The following is a 26,205-nucleotide window of genomic DNA, read 5'->3' on the forward strand; positions in this document are numbered from 1 at the left end:
AGTTAAAGTGATGGCGCTGTTCTATCGCCTTTTCCGCTGCGGGTATTGTGCAATATGCATAGCCAAAGAGAACAACGGGTACAGGTTAAAACGTGCCGCGCCGCGCCGTTCATCGCGGATCGGATCGCGAGTGCTCACACTTGCGCACACACGTACACTTCTACATACACCATTATACACGCGCCTGCTGCGCCTTGAGATCGAGAGACACGACGACACCATAAAGCTTGAAGCAAGCAGCCAGAGCGGTGTATCGAAAGACTGTGATCATATTCCTCTGGAACACTCATTCAGGCTAATTTGAAAATCAACTATGGCAGAAAATTCAGGGTAACTATTAAAAGCTACTTGTTTCCCATCTTATTCTTATTTGTGTGAATCAAGCTGACTTAACAAAATGTATATTTTGGGTTTCTACAACAGCTCTCTTCTGTGTGTGTCTCAGCAGCGGTGTTTGTGCGCGTCTATATGTCCGTCACGATCTTCAATTTTACCAAGTCATTGTGTTGAGCAATGAACCAATGTTACGTGTGTAAAAATACTTTGTGCCATTCAATTTTGCTCTCATAAACATGGATCAGAAGTTTTAAATATCTGCATTAGTCTTCCAAATATGCTGTAGAGCATAACTAAAAAACTAGACCTCTAGAGCATGTTCTATACGTATAAATTTTTATTCTCCTGTTCGTCGACATGCCCATGTCATCCATGGCGTAGCATTTTTTTTTTTTGCAAGTGTAGGCCTACAGCATTGTGATTGATGTGAATGTGTATTCAGCCTACACAGGCATTCCGGACAGAATCTTTTGTTAAACTTTAATTATGTTAGTCACCCTTTGCATTGTTTCCATCTTCAGAATGATTATCAATCATAGACGTGTATAATAGACACACGCACTCATGCAGACACAAAGATTTTTCATGCATTTACTACATCATGTAGAATTAATCCAGGGTCTTGTACAGTAGAAATGTAGGCCTATTTTAATACTATTTGTTTTTGTTTGGTTGAAATGTAAACCTTTTGTTTTGGAGTGCTTGACCCGTTTTAATTGATTGGACTTAGGCCCTAGAGTAACGAAAAACAGAAAGGTTCAAAATTCAAGTGATTGTTATTTAATATGGAGACAGACCCAAACTCGCTTTGGTAGGTAAGACAAAGAGTCATTTATATTCGGTAGTCTGCATACAAGGTGTATAAAGAATGAACAAAAGCAGTCTACCACTGGTGAGCATACTTTTACACACATGTAGATTCTAGTAGATGGCATGCTGAAAACAATTGAAATATTTTTCAAGGTATTAACCATTTGGAGCAGTGATTAAAAAAAAATATTTGAGTTTATTTATCACGTTTGATGCATAGGCGTGCAGTGCCCTGCATGTGTGTGTAGGCCTACATGTACGTCAGTTGTGTCACAAAACATTGTACCTTATAAAAAATTTTGTGATAAAGCCTAAAAAGCTCATTAGGAAGTATCACTATTTTTCTCTATCCATGCTACCATTATTGTAGATGGTTTGTTGTAGAAATATATTGTTCACATTTTGTGAACATTGAGTACACTGATTAACTTTTTTTTTTTTTTTTTTTGCATTGGTTGTTTCTATCCCTAACTCACATGTGAGAACTATTTTGAAGCACTGTACCTGAGTCTTTGTTTTATCTACAAATGGTAAATAATGCCTTTCAGCTATAATACATCTTGTTCATGTACAACGTACTTGACATATCTCGTATTGTAATAATTTCTAGGTGAAAAAAAAGTATACTGAGATGCAAGATATGACGGACTGGCCACCAAACTGAAATACTTTTACATGACATGCTACACTACCACCTTTAGACCCTGGTGATGACTACCAATTGATGTAGATTTGGTTTAAGAGAAACCCACGTTTTGTATTGTGTGTGTGGCTACAATATCAGGATTGCCCAACATTGTGCGTTCAAGCAGTAACATAGTGTGGGGAAAACCCACTTTCAAACAAGAAGGAAAGAATGGCAATGAGTAAATTCTGACATGTTTGAAGGTTTTCAGTCAGATTTAGTTTTGTTTGTTTTTGTTTGTTTTTTTGTTTTTTTAGCTCACCTGAGCCGAATGCTCAAGTGAGCTACAATTGTACATTGTGTATTGCGATCGCTCTTCGTCGTCCGTCGTGTGTAAACTTTTTACATTATCATCTTCTTCTTGAGAACCCCATGAACGATTTTCACCGAACTTGGCAGGTAGCATCCCTAGGGGGATAGGATCTCAATTTTTTTCAGGTGGGCACCATACCCTACCTGGGGGCCCCCAGAGAGGCCCAAACCCCCCAAAATTAAGGAATCTTAAATAAAATCTTCTTCTCTAGAACCAGAAGTGATAGAGCTACAGTAAGTTAATACTGTGAGTTAGTATATTGATGACTTTAGTTTCAACTTTGTTTATGGTGGAATCAGGAGGTGCCACCCTTGGGACCCAGGGGATGGGGGCAGGGAGGGTTCCTAATGGCGCCCAAATTTTACATTTTCATCTTTTTCTTGAAAATGCCATTATGAATATCCATCAAACTTGGCAAGTAGCATCCCTAGGGGGAAAGAATCTCATTCCCATCAAATGGTCACCATGCCCCACCTGGGGGGCCCCAGGGGGCCTAAATTTGGACCTGAATTGTAAATTTTCATCTTTTTCTTGAAAACCTCATCACAAATTTTCACCAAACTTGGCAGGTGGCATTCCTTGGGGGATAGAATCTCAATTCCATCAAATGGGCACCATGCCCAACCTAGGGGCCCCCAGGGGTCCCCCAATTCAGTGAGTCAGTATATTGATGACTGTTGTTTCAAGTTCATGGGAGAATCAGGGGTGCCTCCCCCCCCCCCCCCCCCCTTTGGGACCCAAGGAAGTGGGGTGGGATAAGGGGGGGGGGGTCCAAATGCGGGCCTTAATTTTCATCTTCTTGCTGAAAACAACATAATGGATTTTCACCAAACTTGGAAGTAGCATTCCTAGATATATAAGATTTCAAACTGTTTGAATGGGCACCATGCTTTCCTTGGGGGTCCCAGGGGGTCCAAACCTCCTAAATTAATGAATATTCAATAATATTTTTCTCTAGAATCAAAAGTGATAGGGCTTTAAGTCTTTTTTTCCCCAAACTGCATAATCCAACATTCAAAGTACAATGTACTTGGCAGATATTTTACCAGTGGTGATGGAATATGTAAATGGACACCATGTCCCCAGCTCTCAAAGCTACCCCCACCATAAGTTTCCAATCTTTTCAGGTAAGAGTCTGCAAGAATGCATGGAAGTTGAACTTGCGATACTCGGGTGAGCCCCCGGGTCTCTTGTTTTCCAAAGCATTGTGCCCTTGTCTAGACCTGTCCAAGGGGGGGGGGGGGGGGCAAATCATTCCATGAAAGCATCAACAAGGGTAGCAAAATTTTGTTTTTAAGGCAGATGCAGTAGAGATTCAATAAAAACATTCAGTTAAATGATATCTAAAAGAATATCAAAACCTGAAAAATTTTAATCTGTGACAAACTGATTTCTCAAACCAGCATACACATATATGTGCAGAAACAGAAAGACAATGTAAACATTCATAGTGCAATTCCACAATTTGTTAAATTGGCTCTAAAGAGGCAAGCAGAGTGAAATGAATGGACAATGATATAAAGAAAATTCCACAAAAATTCCTTTTTCATGAAAATTACAATTTCCATCAACTTGATACTGACATACTGTATGTTACGGGTAGCAGTTATTCCCCACTGCTTCCTGAAAGCGGCTACTCAAGTGCTCTTTCATAATGCTAGAAAAGTTGATTTTTGTGGAATTTTCTTTATGTTGTTATCCACTCATACTGTATACGCTGTTATTTTCGCGTACAGATATTTTCGCAAATGAGGAGGTCGCAGACATTTTTGCGAGATGTTGTCTTCGCGAATTGACACAGAGGCCTACATAAGCGCACTACTACCTTAGCGTATGGTGACATTTTCGCGTGTTGTTAAATATGTGGTCTAACTGAGATTCACGAAATTCACAAAAATCAAAGCCTCGTGGAAATAACAGCTTACATTGTATAACAGTACGTCATAACCTCTAGTAGTCTCCTCATCCAGAGGTTCGAACACCAAAATTTAAAAATTCATAACTTTTGCATCGATTGTCCAATTTTCCTCAAACTTTCACCGATGTGTTCTACTAATGTTGCTGTTTTTACTCAATCCAAATTGCTCTTTGGGTTTGGATTCCCTTTAATGTGTACCAAGCACCTGTGCAACAGAAAAGACACACAAACATTAGCCACGAAATCTGAATTGATTACTTCCCCAAAGTCAATTTTTACTGGCTGTAGGCCATCATACTATTCAGCCCTGCCATGTGTTTTAATTATGCCTCTGTCGCCGAAGGCATTTTGTTTTCGGGTTGTCTGTCCTTCCGTCCGTCCTTCCGTCCATCCGTAATGAATTTTGTGCACAGCGTAACTAAAAAAATGTTTAAGGTATCCTGATGAGACTTGGTACATGTATGTATGCATGAGTGGACAAAGTTGTGCCTATCAACTTTTAAGCGCACATGCTCAAGGTCAAAAGGCCAAGGTCAAATGCTCAAAACTTCACTATTTCCCTCATATCTATGCAATGCCTGGAGGTTTTTTCTTGAAACTTGGTGTATACAAAATACATGTAATACCAAATAAGAATTCTGCAGAGAGAGTTTCGAGTCATGAAGTCAAAGGTCAGAGGTCAAGTGAAAATGTTAAAATTTCACTTTTTTCTCCAAATCTTGGAAATGGTTCAAGCTGTCTTCATGGAACTTAGTATATATGCATGTGCTGACTAGCAGTGATTATCTAGGGAATGTGGGGTTCACGGGTCAAAGGTCATGGTTCAAAGTTCAAGGTCAACTCATAATTTCACTTTTTCCCTCATTAAATATTTAAATGCAATACTTGCTGGATTTTTCTTGAAACTTGATACATACATGGTATAACCCAATAGAGATTCTCTTGGAAGTTTCTTGTCCAAAGGTCAAGGTCAAAGGTCAGGTGAAAGTACTAAATTTAATTTCTTCATCCATATCTCGAAAGTGACTCAAGTTATTGAATCATGAAACTTAGTACATATCTATACAGATGCATGTTCTACCTGACAGTGATTCTCTTGGGAATTTTAGGGTCATGGGGTCAAAGGTCCAGGGTCAAAGTCCAAGTTAAAATGCAAAACAAAATACTATTTGATAATAAAATTACACTTTTTTTTATACCTTAAAAGTTAATCAATGCATGTATAGACTTTAATAAAAAGAGTAAAAAGTGAAGTAAAAATCCTCAAATCCCTAAATACCTGCGCTCTTCAAGGCAGTATAGCCGTCCATCCATTTAAATCTAGTTCAAGGAAAGTGAACTTTCAACACATCTGTGACAAACCTGTCATTTATGTGAAACTCATCACACATTGTCAATACATTGTGGTATATTAGGAAAACCATGCATTAAGGCTGAGGCATACCAGTCGCCATAGTGACATTTCTAGTTGATATTGCAAAGCATAAATCTTTTTGATACCTGGTTTTGAGCATTGTTGGCTTTAATAACAGATATTGACAGAACATGATAATGAAAAAAAAACACAAAACAATTGTACATTTATGATTCCTGCTTTGCTGTAATTTCATTGCAGAGATGACGTTGCCACGGCAATCCTGCGCACCAAGTCCAAGCCTAATAGGCTCATTGTGGAAGAGGCTGTCAATGATGATAACTCTGTTGTCTCCCTGTCACAGGTAAGTCCTAAGTACTTATAGTTTACTCTGAGGGTTTTAATTTGGGATGTTTACCCCTTTTCCATACACAGATTTTCAAAATGTCACATGCAAGAAAATTGTGTACCATTTAGAGGAGGTGCAATTGCATCAGGATGGGAAAAGAGCAAAATGGTTCTAGAAATTATTAGATTCTGCAAGTGCTATCTTCAATTTTTTTGTGATATACACCGTGTACATTCATTATGTCGTTAAACTTAATGCATAATGTGCTGATATGATGTATTAGGGCATTTGACAGAACAGATGGCATAAAAAGAAAGCCACACATTGAGTACACCGTATATTGAAAGAGCTGTATGCAGTCTGTACAATACACATATTACATGCTGTGTGTGTATTTGAAAAAAAAAAAAACCAAAACAACAACTTACCGTAGGTTTTCCAATTCATGGTATAATTATACTGGTTAACCACCCGTCGGGCGTTTTCTGTTGCGCATACTGTATCTCATTAGCTTCTGGTCATACAATGTACATATGTACCTCGTCTTCATGTGCAATGCCATACCTCGTTCAAGTTTCTCTTGATAAATAGAATTAAATCAAACAGCTTCATCAAGGTTTCAACAAAGTGGAACCTAATTAATATTATGAGGAAGTTAATAGCATTGTCACCTCAGCTTGATATTAATAATGCATATATGTACAGTGTAATGTGGTTGCAGCCAAAATCATTTAGAGGGTAAAACATTTGACACCATAATAGTCTATGACTTTCTGTTTTCTTGACTGATTTTGATTAAATGGCTCTTATTTTGCTTGTAGGAATTTGCTTAATTATCAAAGGTAACTACACAGTGTTGAATTGTACCTTATTTTAGTAGATTTGATAAGCAAATGTGAGGCTTTGAGGAGTATTTTTGACCATGCAGTGTTTGCCTGTTATCACAGACAAAGATGGATGAGCTGATGCTCTTCCGTGGTGACACAGTGATGCTGAAGGGAAAGAAGAGGCGTGACACTGTCTGCATCGTTCTGTCAGATGACACCGTCCCAGTTGACAAGATTCGTATTAACCGTTGCGTGAGGACAAACCTGAGAGTGCGTCTTGGAGACATCGTCAGGTGAGGAGTGACCCTTTGTGTGCAATGTGGCTTAATCGACTTCCTGTTATAAACCCTGAACTGTCCGCGAGCACTACATGCATTAGAGAAGGTGTATATAGAGTAAGGAAGGTACCTCAGTTTCAGAGTATGTGAGAATGAAGTGCAGAACTATAATCTTACTGAGCTCAGGATAAAGTTTAGACTGCCTGTATGCATCTCAATTCAAGAACTCATAGCTTGCACTGAGCACTTTACCTACAATTTGTAGACTATCAGGTGGACATGGTGAAGACAAAGTGTACATGATGACTACATTTTTTACTTCAATTGATGCTAACTAATCTGCAATTATTCTAATCCTGTTTTTCACTGGCTTTTCTTCCTTGAAGTGCCATCCCAATTCCTAAAGTTTCAACATGTTTTCCTGTTTTTGATGTTTTCATAAGATGCTGAATACATAACAAAAGATTCTTTTTTTTTTCTTTAACCAGTGTCGGGAAATCTAGTGTCCACAATTTGTTTTTGTCAAAGCTCACTTCTGCTTTGATTTGTTTTACAAAGATCAATAATTGAATTATGATTATATATACTCTTTACATATTTCCTGTTATTTCAAACAGTGTGCAAGCTTGTCCTGATGTGAAGTATGGCAAGCGAATCCACGTCCTCCCAATTGATGACACTGTGGAAGGCATGACAGGGTATGTATTTACTTGCCTTTGTGTCTTGTGACTTGGAATCAATGAACACCCTCTGCCTCACTTCTTTTTTGCAATATTTCACAACCTTTCTTACCTTGTAGTTAATATTCTTCATGATCAGCTGACATGTTACAACAACTATGAGGTATGGGAGACATACAAGTTGCATGATACATAATACACAAAGCAAGTACTGCCTGGCTCATTTGAGAAACAAGATTATGTACCATGTATGTGTGATAAAAATAAATCAGTTTGGGTAGACATGTGAATTGCAACCAGTAGATCATCACCAGTTGCACATTGGGATTGTTGCCTCAGAGGTCAGGTGTCAACCTCAAAGTGGACACATTACATGTTAAAAGCACAAGTGACTTGCTGAGTGGAAACAGTTAACCCCTTTGCCCCCATTTACTTCTGAAGACTCCACCTTTGATTTACTGGACTGCTCGTGGTCACCGCCCTTGCATGCATCCAATTGTGTGTGTGTAAATGTTTGTGTGTTTGATGTATTAGTGTGTTTAAATGTGTATTGATTTTATCACCCTTCACACCTGGGAGGTTTTCTACATGAGTACTGTCCACAGATATTTCAGCAGTGATTTTCATAAAAGTATAAATTCTTGAGTATTGCTTCATCCTTTTGAACACCATTTTACAGCTCAGCCAGTAAAGTGTGATGATTTTTAAGATTGAACTACCACAATGTCAGAAGAGTGTCCTTGAAGTCACATAGAAGAGTAATGTGATGGTGAATGCTCATACTCCCTCCCCGTCATAGAAACCTGTTTGACGTATACCTGAAGCCCTACTTCATGGAGGCCTACCGACCCGTCAGGAAAGGGGACATCTTCCTGATCAGAGGAGGTCTGAGAGCTGTGGAGTTCAAAGTGGTAGAGACCGACCCCGGGCCGTACTGCATTGTTTCACCAGACACAGTTATACACTTTGAGGGAGAACCCATCAAGCGTGAGGTGGGATAGATGTTCATTGATACCCACACATATGAAGTGGAATTACTTGGATGTGAACACTTAATAATCAAGGGTTTTTCTATCAAATTGTTTCATGATCTGTTTTTAAAGGCCACAGAAGTGAAGAAAACCTTGATGATGTCAGACAGAAGTGCTTTGTCAAGATTTTGCTGATAATAATGTATTGCAGAGAAAGCTGACATATATATTCTGCTTTTATTAATTACCAAGTATATACAAATGTATATGTTTTAAGGGAGGGAAATGAAATTTACATAGTATATTGTATTGCTTCTTTCCACTGACCCAAGGCTAAGTGAGCTGGTATGGTTTTGGATTTCATACCAAGAAAGGAGTTCAATCATTTGTCCATTCAACAATATTTACAAAGAATGCAACAGTCTTCCGCCACAACCTGATTACAAGACTTCTCTATCACACACACAAAAAAAAATCTGTGAAGTATTTTATTCAAGACTGTCTAGTTATATCCATCACTTTAAAACGGCCAGGTACAAGAAGGAATAAGATTGTTCTGGTTGATTGTTTCTTTTTCTTACTAATTTTTGCATTATGGGAAGTAACAGTAGTGATAAAGAAGCATTGCCAATCTCCATGGACCTATTTTGTATGTTTGGGTTGTTGCAAATTGCAATGATCATTGTAACAACTGATGTTCTTGTAGGTAGATGATTGCGTGTTGTCTAGGTGCTGCCATGGAAACTTCCATGTGTTGCAATTCTCATACAGAGTCTTTAGAGAAATAGAACCAAGGACATTGCAGAATGATCATTTCTTGTCTGGCTAGTCATCATCTCTATTTACCTTTGTCGTAGGACGAGGAGGAGAACCTGAATGAAGTTGGCTACGATGACATCGGAGGTTGCCGCAAACAGCTGGCTATGATCAAAGAGATGGTAGAGCTGCCACTCCGTCACCCCGCCCTCTTTAGGGCCATTGGTGTCAAGGTGAATATCTTTCGACACATATCGTAATCAAGGCTGGGAGAGTTAAGTACCTTTCTCTCACACAACAGACAATTTCTTCATTACTTTAGTGTATCTGATATTCATTTTAAGTAGAAATAAGTCAGCATGGCATCTGATATTGTGCAATGTATGTATTTTGATGTGTCCTTGTGTGTGAAAATAGAAACGAGTAAACCAATGTCTGTGAAAATACTTGGTTGTCATCCCATGTAATGCTATTGTTAAAAGGTTTCAGGAAAGTACTAAACATATTATATTCACTTTTCATTCAATCCAGATCATAGTCAATGATATAGGTGACATACAGTTGTATTCTAATCCATGGAAATATAATTTAATTCAATTCAATTTAGTGGAAAAATTAGCGAAGAAATGGGATTCCATTTTCTTTGCTCATTTTTCCACTAATGAATTATATTCATTTTCATTTCTGGTCAGTTTCCCTCCATTTACATTTGTTTCAAGTCAGTTTAATTATCCATATCAGGGTATTTTTGTTAATACATGCTTTCTACCAAAAATATGCAATACATGTACATCACATGAACAACATTCAAATGACATGTAAAACATTAGAAAAACATCATTTTTGTCAACATTGTAAAATGCAGAAAATATTATTTAACATACAATTGTATCTTCACTTTTTAGATGTATACCAATATTATTATCAAATTTTTAGAGATAATCCTCCACCTTACTCCAGAAAGATGTGATTTTTGTGTCTTGCTGGCATTACTGGAGGAAGAGAAAAATTCTCTTCATTAGACTGAATGGAGACAGCTAATGCTCTTTTCAGGTCGAAGTTGAGGAACAGCCTTTTGCAACACACTAAAAAGCAAAGTCTACATTCTCATTCTAGTTACGAAATTGTTTTGCGAGATGTAACCCTAAAAGAAATCATTTTCCACATGACACTGCTGTGAAAGCTCAAAAGCGCCTTCTTGGATATCGATATGTGGGACTGTGTGAGCTTACTTTTCTGTTTTAAACTAAAAGACAAAAATGGGGTGAATGAAATTGTTGAATTTATGATACTGATGGCACTTTCCATGCCCAAGCTCATGTCATCACATGGTATGTGCTGTATTCTGTCAGTAGATAGGGGTGGAAGTCGTGAGTTTTGCAGTGTTTCTTCTTGCAGTACCTAAAAACTTACTGTACTATTTTACTGTATATGCCAAATATTTCGTAAGGTTTTTATTTTCGCGAATTTCGCGAGTCGGGTGCTATTCACAAAATTAAAGACTCGAAAATATTGACTCTGATCCCGATGTGAATGTGACGTGTACACGTTTACATTTCTCCGTTCAGTACAGGACTCCACGATCACAAATTTAACCACTCGCGAAATCGTCGAGGATTCCCGATTTGTGAAAATTTAGACATGCAAAATATATGGAGTGTACAAATAAACCATCTACAATGTATGATTTATCTGCCATTCCTGTCCAGCCCCCACGAGGTATCCTCTTGTATGGACCCCCCGGTGTTGGTAAGACCCTGATTGCCAGAGCTGTTGCCAATGAGACGGGGGCTTTCTTCTTCCTCATCAACGGGCCAGAGATCATGAGCAAGCTGGCAGGTGACTCAGAGTCCAATCTCCGCAAGGCCTTTGAGGAGGCAGAGAAAAATGCTCCAGCGATCATCTTCATTGATGAGCTGGACTCAATTGCACCAAAGAGAGAAAAGGTCAGTTAGAATTATGTTACAGTAAAGTAGATCTATTCTTGGAATAACGTAGTTAGTGAATTATTTCATGTGTCTTTTAAAAAATTACTGTCTTGATGAAAGCTGGTATTCTTTTAATGGTAGATTGTGAAGTTACTACTAGAATTGTGACCGTTTTAATTGTACTCTTCCAGATGAGTAGCATAGTGAATGCCTGCTTTCTGTGTTTCTTTGTAATATTAATTTGATTGCTGAGGAATACATTGTATAACTTCACGGCCTGAGATGAAGTGATTGCAGCGTACAGACTTGCATTGTATATGATATGCAGAAGGGCTGGAGTAATAACATGGAATGTGTTGCCATTAGGGTGGCAGATAGTTGTAAGACTGTATTTCATGTTTTCATATCTCTTTATGTTGCTTCTAGACTCATGGAGAGGTTGAGCGAAGGATTGTCTCACAGCTCCTCACCCTCATGGATGGGCTTAAGAAGAGGTCACATGTCATCGTCATGGCAGCCACGAACAGGCCCAACAGCATTGACACAGCTCTGCGCAGATTTGGTAAGCCAAAAAAAAAAAGCTTTGTTTTATCAAGCAGAAGTAACCTGTTCATTTTAAATTCATGTATGGTACACTTCTTTTGTAGACTGATGCTATAATCCATAAGGTAAATCATTGTGCTTTCATATTTTCACATTACGATGGCCCTCACCTTTAAATCATTGTGAGGAATTTTGAAAGAGATAGACCGGCTGTAATTTTCAAAAACTATATATGATACAACTACAAGTATAAACATCTTTTTAATCATGAGTGGCAGCAGCCCTTATGTGCAGAACAGTGATGATGTCTCAAAGATAATGTGTATTGTAATATTATTATACAGGAGGTAGACACATGAGCTTATAAACACACTTTGGTGCCAATGTAAGTTAGATGCAATGAAAGAGATCCCTAGTAATAGACAGATTATAGGTGCCATCAGCATGAGACTTAGTTAGAGGAAGTTCAAGTACTACTTGTATTCTTGTAATAAGATATAGGTTCCTTTTTTCTGACATGTTTGTTAATTTACAGATCGGCAGTTGCGATCTTAACAAATTTAATTTGTAGAGGGAGACAAAGTGAAGAAACTCGCACCTGAATAGGATATACTTGTAGAATCAGCTGAAATTTGATAACTTCTGCTATTCATGTACCCCCTACCATCTTCAGATGAAATCTTCTCGGGGTCTGAAGGGCTGGGATGTCAGGGCCACAAATAACATAGTCATCAAAAACACAACAGCAATTAGATTTTAGCATGTGTTCCTTGTGTAATTTTATTGCCAAATGTACCATTCTTGGTAATTTACAGGTCGCTTCGATAGGGAAATTGACATTGGCATCCCAGATGCCACCGGCCGTCTGGAGATCCTCCGCATCCACACAAAGAACATGAAACTTGCAGAGGATGTTGATCTGGAACAGGTAAATGAATGAGAAAACAAGAAACAAAAAGAAAACATAAGTGGAAGAATGTCTGCAATTCAATCCCAGTGCTCGTACAGCTTGTTGTTTGCAATTGAAGGTGACTGCAATAAGTTGTGAGCATTAGGAAAAGTAGAAGAGTAGAAAAGACTATCGGAGATTCTGCCAGTGTATGTACTGTTGAAGCTTAGGTATTGGTGTTGTTTTTCTTTTCGTTTTGTGTATTTTTGAGACTGAAATGTCTGGCTGAATGACAACAAACCACATGTGGATGTCAGTTTGTAGAGCTCAGAGTTAACAAGGTAACAGGATATGACATCAGGATGTGACGCTAGGATATTGAGCAACTCCATACAGTGTCCCCTCTGCTATTGCCTTTGATTACCACTGCCAGCGGGTTATCAGTCTCATTGTGCAGTAAAATATAAAGGCATAACAATCACTTCATTCTTACCACAGTAGCATGATTCTCAATGGTGTTACTGTTTTATTATGAAGGACATCAGTTTCACTTGGGTAGTAGAATAATTAAGTAGCCACATATAGAAGTCACAACTTATTTCCTTACCCAGACCAAACCAAACCAAACAAACTCTTGAGGGCAGTTATATTGTTGTTGTCACCATTGTCCTCATTGTTGTTTATTTGGACTACCTTCACTTTCACGTTATTATCATTATTATCTTGATTTATGAATCAATATGGCAAGAAGTGCTAAGTTGATACTGTTTGACAACATTCAACAATTTGCACATTGCCTGGAGAGAACCGTAATGGGTTGATGTTGTTCTTCCATGTTCTGGTGTGTGTATGTATGGATGTATCTGTTTGTTTGTGATTGTTTGCATGTTTTGTAAGGACCACGCTGACAGTTGGTAGAAGGTTAAACAGCGCACCACATATTCTTTCTTGGGTATGTATGTGGCGCTGAAAAGGGCCTTCTCACTCTCAACGTTTCGGCAAGAAACAGCAAGAACATGCTTGCCAAAATGTCAAGATTGGGTAGGCTCTTTTCAGGGCCACATATATACCCAAGAAATAATATGTGGTACACTGTTATAGCCTCTACCAACCAACGTTCTACCGCCATGGAAGCCTTCAAAGATTTCGACCACACTGACCTAGCACCCTGCTCCTTTGCAGGGAGAGGTCAAGTGGAATCTTTTGTTGGTATGAGTGTGCACAGGTTGATGCTGTTTCACACACTGGTTCTCATGAGTATGATGATAATTATATTGATGATGTTGATAATAATGTTGATAGTAATTATGATAATATCACATATAAACAATATTACTTATGTTTGGATTATTTTTCCTCCCCAGATTGCAAATGAGACTCATGGTCATGTGGGCTCCGATCTGGCCGCCCTCTGCTCGGAGGCTGCCCTGCAGCAGATCCGAATGAAGATGGACCTCATCGATCTCGAAGAAGACAGCATCGATGCAGAGGTCATGGATTCCCTTGCCGTCTCTATGGATGACTTCAGGGTAAGCACACAGATCATCAGTTGCTCATTTAAGTTCTCACTTCTGTTCCTAATACTTTTGTCAAAGAGAATGTGACTGCTTAATTTGTGTTGCTCTACTCTGATAAATAGATTCTTGTATAGCTTTCAACCATAGGAGGATTCTAGCCTCATGATTTTCAACAACAAAACAATAGAACAACAACAATACCTTTCCTCTCTGATTTTTTTTCTTTCTTCCATGAAGCCATGTTAAACTGTTAATGTTTGTCTGTGTGTAACAGTTAGTATGAGTGGATCTAGATTATCAGGATTATGATTGTTAAACCTTTCACTTCTTTCTGTCTCTATGAATTAATTCCCTCTTCAAGGTATCAAATCCAAAGGCCCAGAATGAATGACTCATTTAAAATAAAAGATGAATTTCTGTATTTTATGCCATATTTAAATGGTCAACCATGATGGTAGACTGCATTCATGTTGTGCTGTGCATTTATCACAAAAGCCACCAGTCTTGGATATGATAATTAAGGGCCACATATTTTCAGCATGTTTACATCTGCTGGTTATAAGGAGTTTGTGATAATAATCGCTGTCCTCCACCTTACTCCATGAAGGCATGACGATGTGCCTTTCTGGCATTAATGGAGGGAGAGGGACATTCTCATTATTAGACTGAGTAGGGGCAGTCAATACTCTACTCAGGTCAAAACTGAGATACAGGAATTCTGAGGGAATTTGATGGAGTCCAGCTCCTCATGCAGCAAGTCCTCATTGAGAATGTTTAAAGAATCATGCAAGGCATTTTATCTTTGTTTTGCTTTGTTGTATATTTTATTTTTTGTGAAAGTGAACTTTAAACTTTGCATCCTCCAAACGTCCATATTTTTGCGTGATTAATTTTTTGCGCTGATCACTCAAAAATGTATTTGCGGGTTCTTGAATTCGTGCTGCATGATTTGTCAACCCATTCAAAATGTGCAGAAAAAAAATCAAGATATTTTCGCAAGTTTTAGAATTCGCGCTAGCCAAAAGTCACGCAAAATGCTAGCCAAAAGTAGCGCAAAATGCGCGAAAATTAATCCACCATGAAAATTTGTGCGTTTACAGCATATTCTTTTAGACAAGAAGTGAATGTCAAATTTCATGTAGTTGTGAGAAATGCCTTCTTCTAAAGAATTATACACAAAAAAGTGAACAAAATTCTAGGACCGTTCATTCCACCCTTTCCTCTGATTAACAGTTTTTGATACCGCACAGCGTTTGCAATTGAAGTAAGAAAGAGTGTTGATGGCCATGACTATTTTCTCCTGTGATGATCCACAGTATGCCCTGAGCAAGAGCAGTCCGAGTGCTCTGCGTGAGACGGTGGTTGAGGTGCCCACAGTGACGTGGGAGGACATTGGTGGTCTGGAAAGCGTCAAGAAGGAGCTCCAGGAGTTGGTCCAGTACCCCGTGGAGCACCCGGACAAATTCCTCAAGTTTGGCATGACGCCAAGCCGTGGTGTGCTCTTCTATGGACCGCCGGGTTGTGGTGAGTGGAAACACCAGTTCAGGGCACACATTGCCCTCTAGATATACAGTCGCAATATTTGACAGAGCTTGTTTCTGTTTCAAATGTGGAATGATGCATTAAGTCTGCGGTCGACCTTGCAGGAGTCAAAAAATTCGCCAAGTCCAAAAAACGAAACAAAACAAAAAAACCTTATGTCCCAAATGGATACGAATAGGTCTTAATTCTGTAGTGTATGTTGAAATTCACACAGGTCAAAGGATTTTCTCTGGTCGCTTTAGATTTGACTCAGGTGAAGTTGACTGTATTTGATTGTCCAACCTGTGACTCTAATGATAACCCTTTATACCTTTCCTCCATCTCTTACCCTGGTAAAATCATTTGCATATTTTACTGGAATTTAAGTGGAGGCACATCAATTTCTCCTTATTAGACTGGGTGGTGACTTTCAGTTTCCCATCCAGGTCGAAAAGGTGATACACAGGCAGAGGATAAGACTGATTTCAATGTAGGGACATTTGTATGTTTGGAGCATCAAGGGGTTTCCACTTCACATTTGTTTATTGCTTTGTTGTTGCTGTGTTTTCTTTGTCTTCTTCCTGCACACTTTGGCAAGACATTGTTGTGATGATAGGGAAGTTGTGTTTATCGTACAGCTTGAGTCACTATTGGAGGTGAATTGTCTTTATCACAGGCACATTACTTTGAGTACTGTATACGCCATATATTTTGCGAGATTTTTATTTTTGCAAATTTCATGAGTCGGGTGCTATTTGTGAATTAACCATTCAAATAAGTAAACTTTGATCGTGACATAACTGCGATGTGCATGCATATATTTCTCCGTTCATTATTGCACTCCCTGATTGCAAATTTAACCACCCACAGAATTGTTGGGAAGTCCCGATTCACGGAAAATTAGACTTGCTAAATATATTATGGCATATGCAGTGAGCAGTGTATAAGAATTACCAAGTAAAATCTTTCATTGAACACCATATAAATTGTCAAGATCTACTTGACTGAGATCGTGTAATTCAGTGTGAGTTTTTATGGGAACTCTTTTTGAGCTAATATGCAGTTCCTCATGCGTCCTGCTTTTGTGTGACCTTTGTCCCTTGGTCCCTTTCGCTCATTTCACATGTGCTTCTCTGTGTTCTTACAGGTAAGACCCTGCTGGCCAAAGCCATTGCCAATGAGTGTCAAGCAAACTTCATTTCCATCAAGGGGCCTGAGCTCCTCACCATGTGGTTTGGAGAGTCCGAGGCCAACGTCAGAGATGTCTTTGACAAGGTCAGTCACAGCCACATGTGATCTCCCAGAGTTTTATTTTCAATTAAAAGGATTCACTCTGTGCTGATCACAATGTGTCAACATTTTTCCTTCTGCCATCTTACCCTGAAAAAACACTCTCAACCAACTGAGTAGATGATGTAGTCTCTTCCCCAGACGTTTCTTCTTAGTGACGAGATATTTGTGATTGTATTCTATCTATGTTCTTAATTGCATCTGAATAATAAACCTGTGATCTTGGACACTTAATTTGGTTTGTTCGATATTGTAACCATCCCTCATAGGGCTTAAGATTACCATGTGGCATATCAGCATGCTTTGTAGGAGGTACTCCACTCTCTGCTTAGGGGCTTCTGCCTGAAGTATGTGAAAATGCACATTTAATACAACTCTGCTTCATTCATCAAAGTATTAGTTATAATAAAAATGTTTCCAGACTAAACCGTCTACAGTTACGGTTTATTGAGAAAAATACAGATATCTCCTTACATTTTAGGCTTTATCGTGAATCAAACATGAAGATATTGATTAACCCTAAAAGGGCCGGGGGGGAATTGAATCAAACCCCCCCCCCCCCTCGACATTTTTTGCCACTATTCCGCTGCGTGAAATTTTTTGACCGCGCCATTCGTTGACTTTTACTTTCAAGTCTCGCACAACTTTTGACACCATTTTTGCGAAAATGGCGCAAACCGTTACGTTGCTGCACATCCTTTTATACATGCCTGTCAGACCGATAATGGCTCAAAAACGTGATTTTGTGTATAAAGTCTATGTAAGTGGAGTCTTCTCACCTTATAAAGATATGGTTATTTTCACATTCATAGGCTGAAATCAATTAATTTCAGCATGATTATGCTTGAAATAGGTTCTGTCATAAATTTTGCGAAAAGACAATGGTAAAGCAAAAGGTCAAAAAACAAATAAATACATAAGAAATTCATAAAACAATAAAATATATAAGAAATTGATTTCGATACATTGTGAGGAATGCTACAAAGAATGTTGTCACCAAAAATTAGGTTTGTAAGGGCTTTACTTTCTGATTCAGAGCAAAATTTCCATTTCCTTTTGTATAGTTTGGTAGATTAAGCCACAGGTAATACAAGTGCCAATTTTCATGGCGATTGTGCGATCGACGGCCGAGATCTCGGGGGGGAATATTAGTCCTACAGATGAAATGGTAATGTTTATGTTAAGATTTGTAGAAGTCTTTCTGCGACCATCACAGAGACCGTGCTTTACCAAAGATCAAACTAATTTGATCATATCAATAGGCAAGACAAGCTGCCCCATGTGTTCTCTTCTTCGATGAGTTGGACTCCATTGCCAAGTCTCGAGGGGGTAATGTTGGCGATGCCGGCGGAGCGTCAGATCGTGTCATCAACCAGGTCCTGACTGAGATGGACGGAATGGGTGCCAAGAAGAACGTCTTCATCATCGGTGCCACAAACAGGTGTGTGATAGTACTGCAACTCTCAAAGAAATTTATAGGTTGTGTGTGCATTAGTGGCAGAGTATATTTTTCTATCCCATTTAGCATGTGGTTGATCATGGCAGGGTGGTCCATTAGGGGTTATACTGGTTGAAACAATCACATTTTGCATGATATCCTCAAAAATATACAAAGTTATTACTGCTCTGCCAAATTTTATGACGTAATGAAACTTCCAAGTTGAGTCGAATATGGGGTGGGGGAGATTAATTTTAGTGTTCGGAAAGTGACTTCAAAATTATTATATAAACCCCAGAAGCATGGAAAACACACCTTTACTCACACTTGACCAAATCTCCTGTGACCAGGCCGGACATTGTTGATCCTGCCATCTTGCGTCCAGGCCGTCTTGACCAGCTGATCTACATCCCCCTGCCAGATGAGCCTTCCCGATCATCCATCCTGAGGGCCAACCTAAGAAAATCACCCGTGTCTGAGGTGAGTCTGTTCACTGTCCAGTTAGAAAAACTCTGAAACTGTCAAATTCCTTCCTTGTCAAGTTCAGTCAAGTCAGTGCCCATGTCTTTATGTCATAAATCAGGTCTTTGAAAGCATTTTGATACCACATTTTATTTGGAGGTGTAGTTGGTATTGATAGGTGTACATTGTATATTGGCATTAAAGTTGTTAGAGAGTTGAGTCAATTTTCTTGTATCCTAGTCAAAGATTGGGTAAATATGCTACAAAATTAGATATATAAAATGAATGCAATATGTGGATTTTTTATATGTCATTCTCAGATGATTACTGGTCAGTTGAAATAGATCACCATGATGTCCACACGAAACCAAATTGTGATAAAATTATATGGTAACCTCCTTAGCAGAGGCGTAAAAAATTTTCTAGTGTCTGTTCCCGATTATCTCTAAACAGTTCAGAAGCTCTGAAGCTTTCAACCACCACTGTTTTCACTTTGTGATTTGCAGGAAGTAGACTTGGCATACCTGGCCAAGGTGACCCATGGCTTCAGCGGTGCTGACCTGACTGAGATTTGCCAGCGGGCCTGCAAGCTGGCCATCAGGCAGAGCATTGAGGCTGAGATCAGGCGGCAGAAGGAGAGCATGGGCAACCCGGGTCTGGACATGGTACGTATCACGAGCTGTGGATATCCATCGGCCAGTCACAGCCATCCTCACTGAAAAGTAATCTCTTTGCAGGCTTAAGTGTGATCTGCTCAAATTCTGAATCTAAGTCCAACTCCTTTTTTACTCACGAGGAGCTGTTGTAGCCTAGTTGATAAGACCACAGATAATCAATCACGTTGTCTCTGGTTCGAATCCCCTGCTGCAGCGGTTGTACCCCTAGGCGAGGCACTTTATGCCGTTTCTAGGACAAGTACCTTGTGGACGATTACCCCCAACCCTTTCCCTGATCCTAATCTTTATCCTAATCCAGGACCTAATCCTAACCCTAACCCAAATTTTATCCCTAAACCTAACTCTAAACTCTAACCCTAATCTTTGCTCTGACCCTATCGCTATTTTTAAAACTGGTATTTAGCCGGGGGGTAATTGTCCTGGGGAGGTAATTGTCCTCTGGGGGTATTTGTCCCGATACGCTTATCCTCACTGCCCACTCCTTTGGGAACTCAGTCTCATGCTTGTTTACAAGCATTTGATGCTTCCGCAGCAGTCACATAATCAAAATCAATTCTAATCAGTCAATGATCAGTCGTATGAAGTCATTAATGAAGGCATGATGATATACTTTTCTGAGTGATCTTGACTCCCTCAAATGACCTAGCTTTAGAAATTGTCTGCCAGTTACCTGCTTTAACCCGTTGAGGACGGACTGATTTTGCTACAACACGCATTTCCCATAGACACCTGCCCGAGTATACTCGGGACTCGTCCTCAACGGGTTAAATTCTGCTGCCAAGTTTGTCTGATCTACAATCGTATATCATTTATACTTCAACCAGTGAAACTGATGAATCCTGTCATTTGAAGGTGAATATAAATAAGTATCCCATATAGGTGACTATTATGAACTTAATAATTTCATTGGTTCTGAGGTTATACCTGAACCGATTTTGTGTGTTGTACTGGAATGTTTGTTTCACCTTGACCCATTTAGGAGACCGATGAGGAGGACCCAGTACCAGAGATCACCCGAGCCCACTTCGAGGAGGCCATGAGATTCGCCAGACGCTCCGTTAGCGACAATGACATCCGCAAGTACGAGATGTTTGCACAGACACTCCAACAGAGCAGAGGTTTCGGAAACAACTTCAAGTAAGTTGATTTGATCTAAAACATCATGATTTTCATTGGATCTAGCCATATATTCTCCTTCAACATGTTTTGAGATAGTTCTCTTAAGTCAAGAGACATGTCAATCTTCCATTGTACCTAATTTGTTACTATAATTTTGATATTGAAGAATGTCTGTCAATCTTCAATTAAGATCGACACATGTAGTTAGAGTCATCTCATCTTTAATATTCTTCCACTTTAGATGAAGGAAGGATGCTCTAGTGGCCTTTGGGAAAAAGATGAAAAAGTTTTAGCATACCTGTTCTATTGAAGCAATAAAGAATAGATTACCTTGGCATACTGTTCATTGTTGCATCTTTATTTTTCATAGATCCTGATAGTTGCTAGTTACTCTGGTTTAAAGGGACTGTGGTGAGGATTTGGCTTTTGACGTTTTGCGAGATATTCAGAAACCACTCTATGAGATGTCAAAGAGCATGCAATTCTAAGGGGTATCAATAGTTTATTTGATGAAAATCGATTTTGAAATGGCTCAGATACCCAAAAACAAGGTGAAATAAAGAGATCCTAATAAAAGACATGGCCTGTCGCCTTTTATTATTATCACTTTTTTGGATATCTCAGCCATTTGAAAACCAATTTTCATCAAATAAACATTGAATCCTTCTTAAAATTACATGCTCTTTCATATTTCATAAGAGGTTTCTCATTTTCTCACTTTAGAATGTTATAAACCTGAATCCCCATCTCAACCAGCACAGTACAGTCCCTTTAAGATATGATTTTTTTTTCCTAGCATGAATGCTACAGCAGGTGTATGTAATGTTAATCTTTGTGTTATACATTCTGTTTATGTTGACCCAAAGTTAATCAAAAAGGCATGTGTCTCATTGCAGTTGGCAGATGCAACTAATCCTCTTTTACCATTCACCATTTCCTGTATTTTCTAGTTATTATCATTATTTTGTATTTGATATTGAAACAAAATCTGATCTTGGGACCGTTCCACCACTGAAATACTATTACCCTGGACATTTAGCCCAAAGATAAACATTTAATCCAACCATTTCTAAAGATGGTTTACAAAAAGTTGAATGGAAAATTTGCAGAGAAATTTAGATTGAAGTGCAAGGTTATGTTAATTTAGCTTAGCATGTGTTTGACACTCTCTTGAGAATTTTGATTACGTTTTACTGGATCAAACTGGCGTAGGGTGAGTTCTAAAGAAAACATCAGGAGGTAAAACAAATGCAAAGAGAATTACTTTGTATTGATGAAGTAATGAAGAGACTCTATGAAAGATAAAGGAGCAGATATAATGTGCTTCCCCAAGCTCTGTGATGTTTGATTCCATCGTTTATAATTATCTGTATCTCTGCGGTTTGCAGCTTTCCAAGCAGTAGTGGGCCATCAGGCAGCCAGGGAAACCCTGGGTCTGGGGGAGGAAATCCAAACCACTATCAGGATGACGATGATGACCTCTACAACTAGGCAGATAACTCCATGGACTGGTGGTTGCTGTGGGTCCAGTGATTTCTGTGACTGGGAGTCACAGGGACTGAGTAAAATGTTATTAAGAAGTTCTTGTACAATTTATAAGTCACTGTCAGTGGTAACCGTGTCCTTTGGTAAATGTTGCTTATGGATGCAACAGGCATATTGTAATTTGTAAGTCTAATGGTAGTGTTTTTTATTGTCTTTTTTTTTCATTCGAAAGATTATTCCTCAGTAGGATCCTGAAAGCAAACCGATCTAATGATATGAATGCTTAGATTGCAGCATTCTCTCTCTGATCAGATTATGACATATTAGAAAACATGAAGATTTGAGTTCATGACTAGCTGATTTGCTATTGAACAGAACCAGATACGGTATCAAAATTGAAAGATCTGTGAGAAATGTATTGGGTTTTTTTTTTTTTGGTTTTTTTTATGGCAAAGCCTTCAAATGTTCTGTTTGTGAGTGACGGGTTGGCATGTACATTTTTCTCAGTGAAAGTCAACTGCCAAATATCAAGGAAAACGAAGTTCTGTTGGTTTTTTTATTATCAATATCCTTTCATCAAAAAGAGAGAACATCTTGTAATCTTGTTTTTGCTTTACTTTCCCCCCAAACAAGAATGATTTGTGTTACGTGCATGTTGCTCTCATGGTATTCCAAGAGGTCAGTGCATTAGCCGTGAATGCCAATATGAAGATTTGCCAGTACCGTTCATTTTGCCCGCCATTGGGCGGAATTGTACAGAGATGTTGCCACATATGATACTGTGAATGGTCCATTAAGATTTTATTGTAATGACTGGCACCGCTTAATCGCAAAAGGGCTGGGGGTAGGAGTTGGGGTTCTCGCAGGCCCCAGCCCTCCTGACCTTTTTTCTGCTGTTGTGCGAGACGGACACGGTAAACGATCTCATGCCCAACTAAACAATATATATTCCATTGCAAAGCAAATCAATGTTTATTTATAGAAAATAATACCATTGTAATTTCTTACGATTAGTTTGTAATTGTTTGATGCTGTTTTCGTTTGCTATGACAAAATTAAAAATTTGATATACATAATTGTGAAAAACATAATAAAGGACTGATGAATGACAAAATATGTGAAAAAAAGCAACAATGATTAATATATGTGCATGAGTTCCATTTACCCAATGATTGCCATGTTCCAAGCCACTGTACAATCTTAAATTATTGAAATTAACTCTAAAATAAGGTACGGCCAAATGTGCAAGAATATTTGTAAATTTAATGGTGAAAAAAAAATGGGGGAAAAAAATAAATATAATAAATTGCTGGAAGTGCATCATAATTTTACTTTTCATATATATACTAGTCCATGCACATGCCAATGTCCTCATGCATTGAACCAACTGTCTGCAAGATGAAAAGTGAAAGAAGCCCTAATGTGCCCTCGCTCAATTAGGAATAATATTTGCTTCACCGAAGAATGCATGACATTTTTGCTTTGTTGGTTTCTGAATTGAATGTCAACACATGGCAATATTTTGAATCGACTCATTCAAGAGAAACACTTAAACATGTGACCCAGGAGCAGAAAACTTGCTCGGATCTGACATGCGACAGGATATATCTCACTCACTGTATCATTTGACATCATGTGCTCACACTTACAGATTTGTTTTCTTTGCTTTGTACGTAGAGAAAGGATTATCATATTAGAATACACATAGTAATTTATACACACAATTCTGTGTTATGTAGTACACAAGAACTTTCTAGAAATGACTGATGTTTATCACTTCCAAGAATTAGCATTGATGCTTGTATAAACAGATACAGTGTTGTATCCTCTCTTTTTTGTCATTATGTACTTAGCATTTCACAAAATTTAATGAATGTCAAAAAGACAATTACATCACATTCAAACAGTGCAAGTATTGTTATGCAAAGACAAAATGCGTAACAAACTTTCATAAAAGGTACCTTGTTTCTGTGTTTTTTAAACATCTTCAGAAGGAAATCTGTCATGATTACCTCGCTAGATCAAGGAAACAGATAAAACCCGAGGCTTAGACAGAAGGGATGTGCTACATTGTAGCTCAGTCTGACTTTATGTAGACAACAAATGATTACAGCTTGCTCTAACTTAAGCAAAATATAATTGAAACTTCATTTTTCTCTTGTCAGAATTGTGTACATTATTCGATTCCGCAATAGTTGAGCAAAAAATTTCGTCACATATGAAAAATAAAGATCTGCCTTAGTTCACATAAAAATCTGCTACTAACAGTTCTCCATTTATCACTACTTCGGATGATATAGGTAACCATCTCTGTAGTCCTAGTTTACAATGTATTTCAGAATTACAAAGGGAATATGTTTGTCTATATTATTATGCAGGAGAATGCTTCGTTTGAGAAAAAAAAACAACAACACAAACTCCTGAAGTTCTGCAGACTATGTGTCATTGCAGTGGCATTAGTCCTACTGTATCTGTTCTGATGAAAAATAAAATAAATGTTAAACAAATGATAAAATGTGCTGCACCAGAACGATTCAGAGTGTTTTTTGAGTCCTCAAAGCTGACAACATAATTTCTGAGCTGTACATAGGACCGACTGGTAGTGTACTTTCCACACTAGGACCATATCCACAGATCCATTCAGTCATTTATATATTTTGTGAAGGGGAAAAATCTGTTTAACTGAACTACCAAGCTATGTATCATTTAACCCAATCAGTACGAATAGAATGATTTTGTCTTGTGTTGATCTGACAAAATTATTTATCAAGGCCTGTTGGCTGTGTAAAGTAAGTAGCACTTATACATGTACATTTGTATCATCTGTAGTGAAGTGTGAAATAGGTTGTTGAAAACATGAAATTGTAGCACAAAATGGTTTAATGTGGATATTAAAGTTAAAGTCTGAGAGTTTGGGGCAAATTGATGTTGTTGAAAGGTATTAAAACCGATGTGTGATATTAGCACGAGTGTGTGTGTTTGTGTGTGTGTGTCTGTGTGTTTGGAATGGTTCCTGTCTCATTTTGGCCTTTTTGTTTTAAAGGGTGTGTACAGTTCTGGTTGAGGTGAGGATTTAGCTTTTAACGTTTTGCGAGATATTCAGAAACCACTCTATGAGATGTCAAAGAGCATGCCATTCTAAGGGGTATCAAAAGTTTATGAAAATCGGTGTGGAAATGGCTGAGATATCCAAAAATAAGGGGAAACAAAGAGATCCTAATAAAAGGCGTGGCCTGTCGCCTTTTATTATTGCCACCTTTTTGGATACCTCAGCCATTTAAAAACCAATTTTCATCAAATAAACATTGAATCCTTCTTAAAATTACATGCTCTTTCATATTTCATAAGAGGTTTCTCATAATCTCACCTCTAGGAATGTTCAAAACATGAATCCCCACCTCAACCAGTACTGTACAGTCTCTTTAAGATTTGTGATACTGTATACGCTGTTATTTTCACATACAGATATTTTCGCGAATGAGGTCACGGACATTTTCGCGAGGTGTTGTTTTCGCGAATTGACACGGAGGCCTTCATAAACGCACTACATTGTACATGTACTACCTTAGCGTATGATGACATTTACACATGTTAAATTTGCGGTCCAACTGTGATTCGCAAAATTCGCGAAAATTAAACCCTCGCGAAAATAACAGCTTATACAGTACTTCGTCTGTAAAACCAGTTTAGAGTAAGATTAAAGGAAGTCGGTAGAACAATAAGGTAAATTTAATCCCTATCTTTTTTGTAGAGGAAAAAAAAAGCCCTTCAAACATGATACATTGTATAACAGATTTATAGATAAGGATGAAGATGAGAAGATCACACGTACTAACAAAACTTTACATGAGCTCCTTCGTGGAAACTTTATGAGCTCCCTCATGGAGATATTATGAGCTCCCTCGTGGAGACATCATGGTATTTCTAATATTTTTGTTTAATACCTCTAAGATTTATTATGTTTGTTAAATGTTAGTGTTGTCTGGGACAAATTATTTGTTGTATAGGGCCCTAGTTTTTTCTCACTCTTCTTAAAAATACAACAACAACAACACAACT

The 26,205-nt window shown here is 38.3% G+C and overlaps 1 protein-coding gene across 1 annotated transcript; it reads left to right on the top strand.

Moving 5' to 3' along the window:
- Positions 1–212: 212 nt before the first annotated feature.
- On the top strand, positions 213–24,665 carry LOC140236958 (transitional endoplasmic reticulum ATPase). The gene is made up of 17 exons (XM_072316903.1): positions 213–330; positions 5,678–5,780; positions 6,713–6,885; positions 7,488–7,568; positions 8,350–8,542; positions 9,379–9,510; positions 10,987–11,223; positions 11,632–11,767; positions 12,564–12,676; positions 14,002–14,166; positions 15,471–15,678; positions 16,823–16,950; positions 18,228–18,406; positions 18,754–18,883; positions 19,372–19,530; positions 20,522–20,679; positions 22,050–24,665. The coding sequence occupies exons 1-17, from the start codon at positions 314–316 to the stop codon at positions 22,150–22,152; spliced, it is 2,415 nt and encodes an 804-aa protein (XP_072173004.1). The 5' UTR covers positions 213–313; the 3' UTR covers positions 22,153–24,665.
- The last annotated feature ends 1,540 nt before the right edge of the window (positions 24,666–26,205 follow it).

Source organism: Diadema setosum, chromosome 13, assembly GCF_964275005.1.
Source record: "Diadema setosum chromosome 13, eeDiaSeto1, whole genome shotgun sequence".
Lineage (NCBI taxonomy): Eukaryota > Metazoa > Echinodermata > Echinoidea > Diadematoida > Diadematidae > Diadema > Diadema setosum.

Excerpts from the sequence above, each read along its gene's own strand:
- LOC140236958 (XM_072316903.1), top strand. Across the intron at positions 18,407-18,753 it reads ATCATCGGTGCCACAAACAG|GCCGGACATTGTTGATCCTG; the intron begins GTGTGTGATAGT and ends TCCTGTGACCAG. Across the intron at positions 20,680-22,049 it reads GGTTTCGGAAACAACTTCAA|CTTTCCAAGCAGTAGTGGGC; the intron begins GTAAGTTGATTT and ends TGCGGTTTGCAG.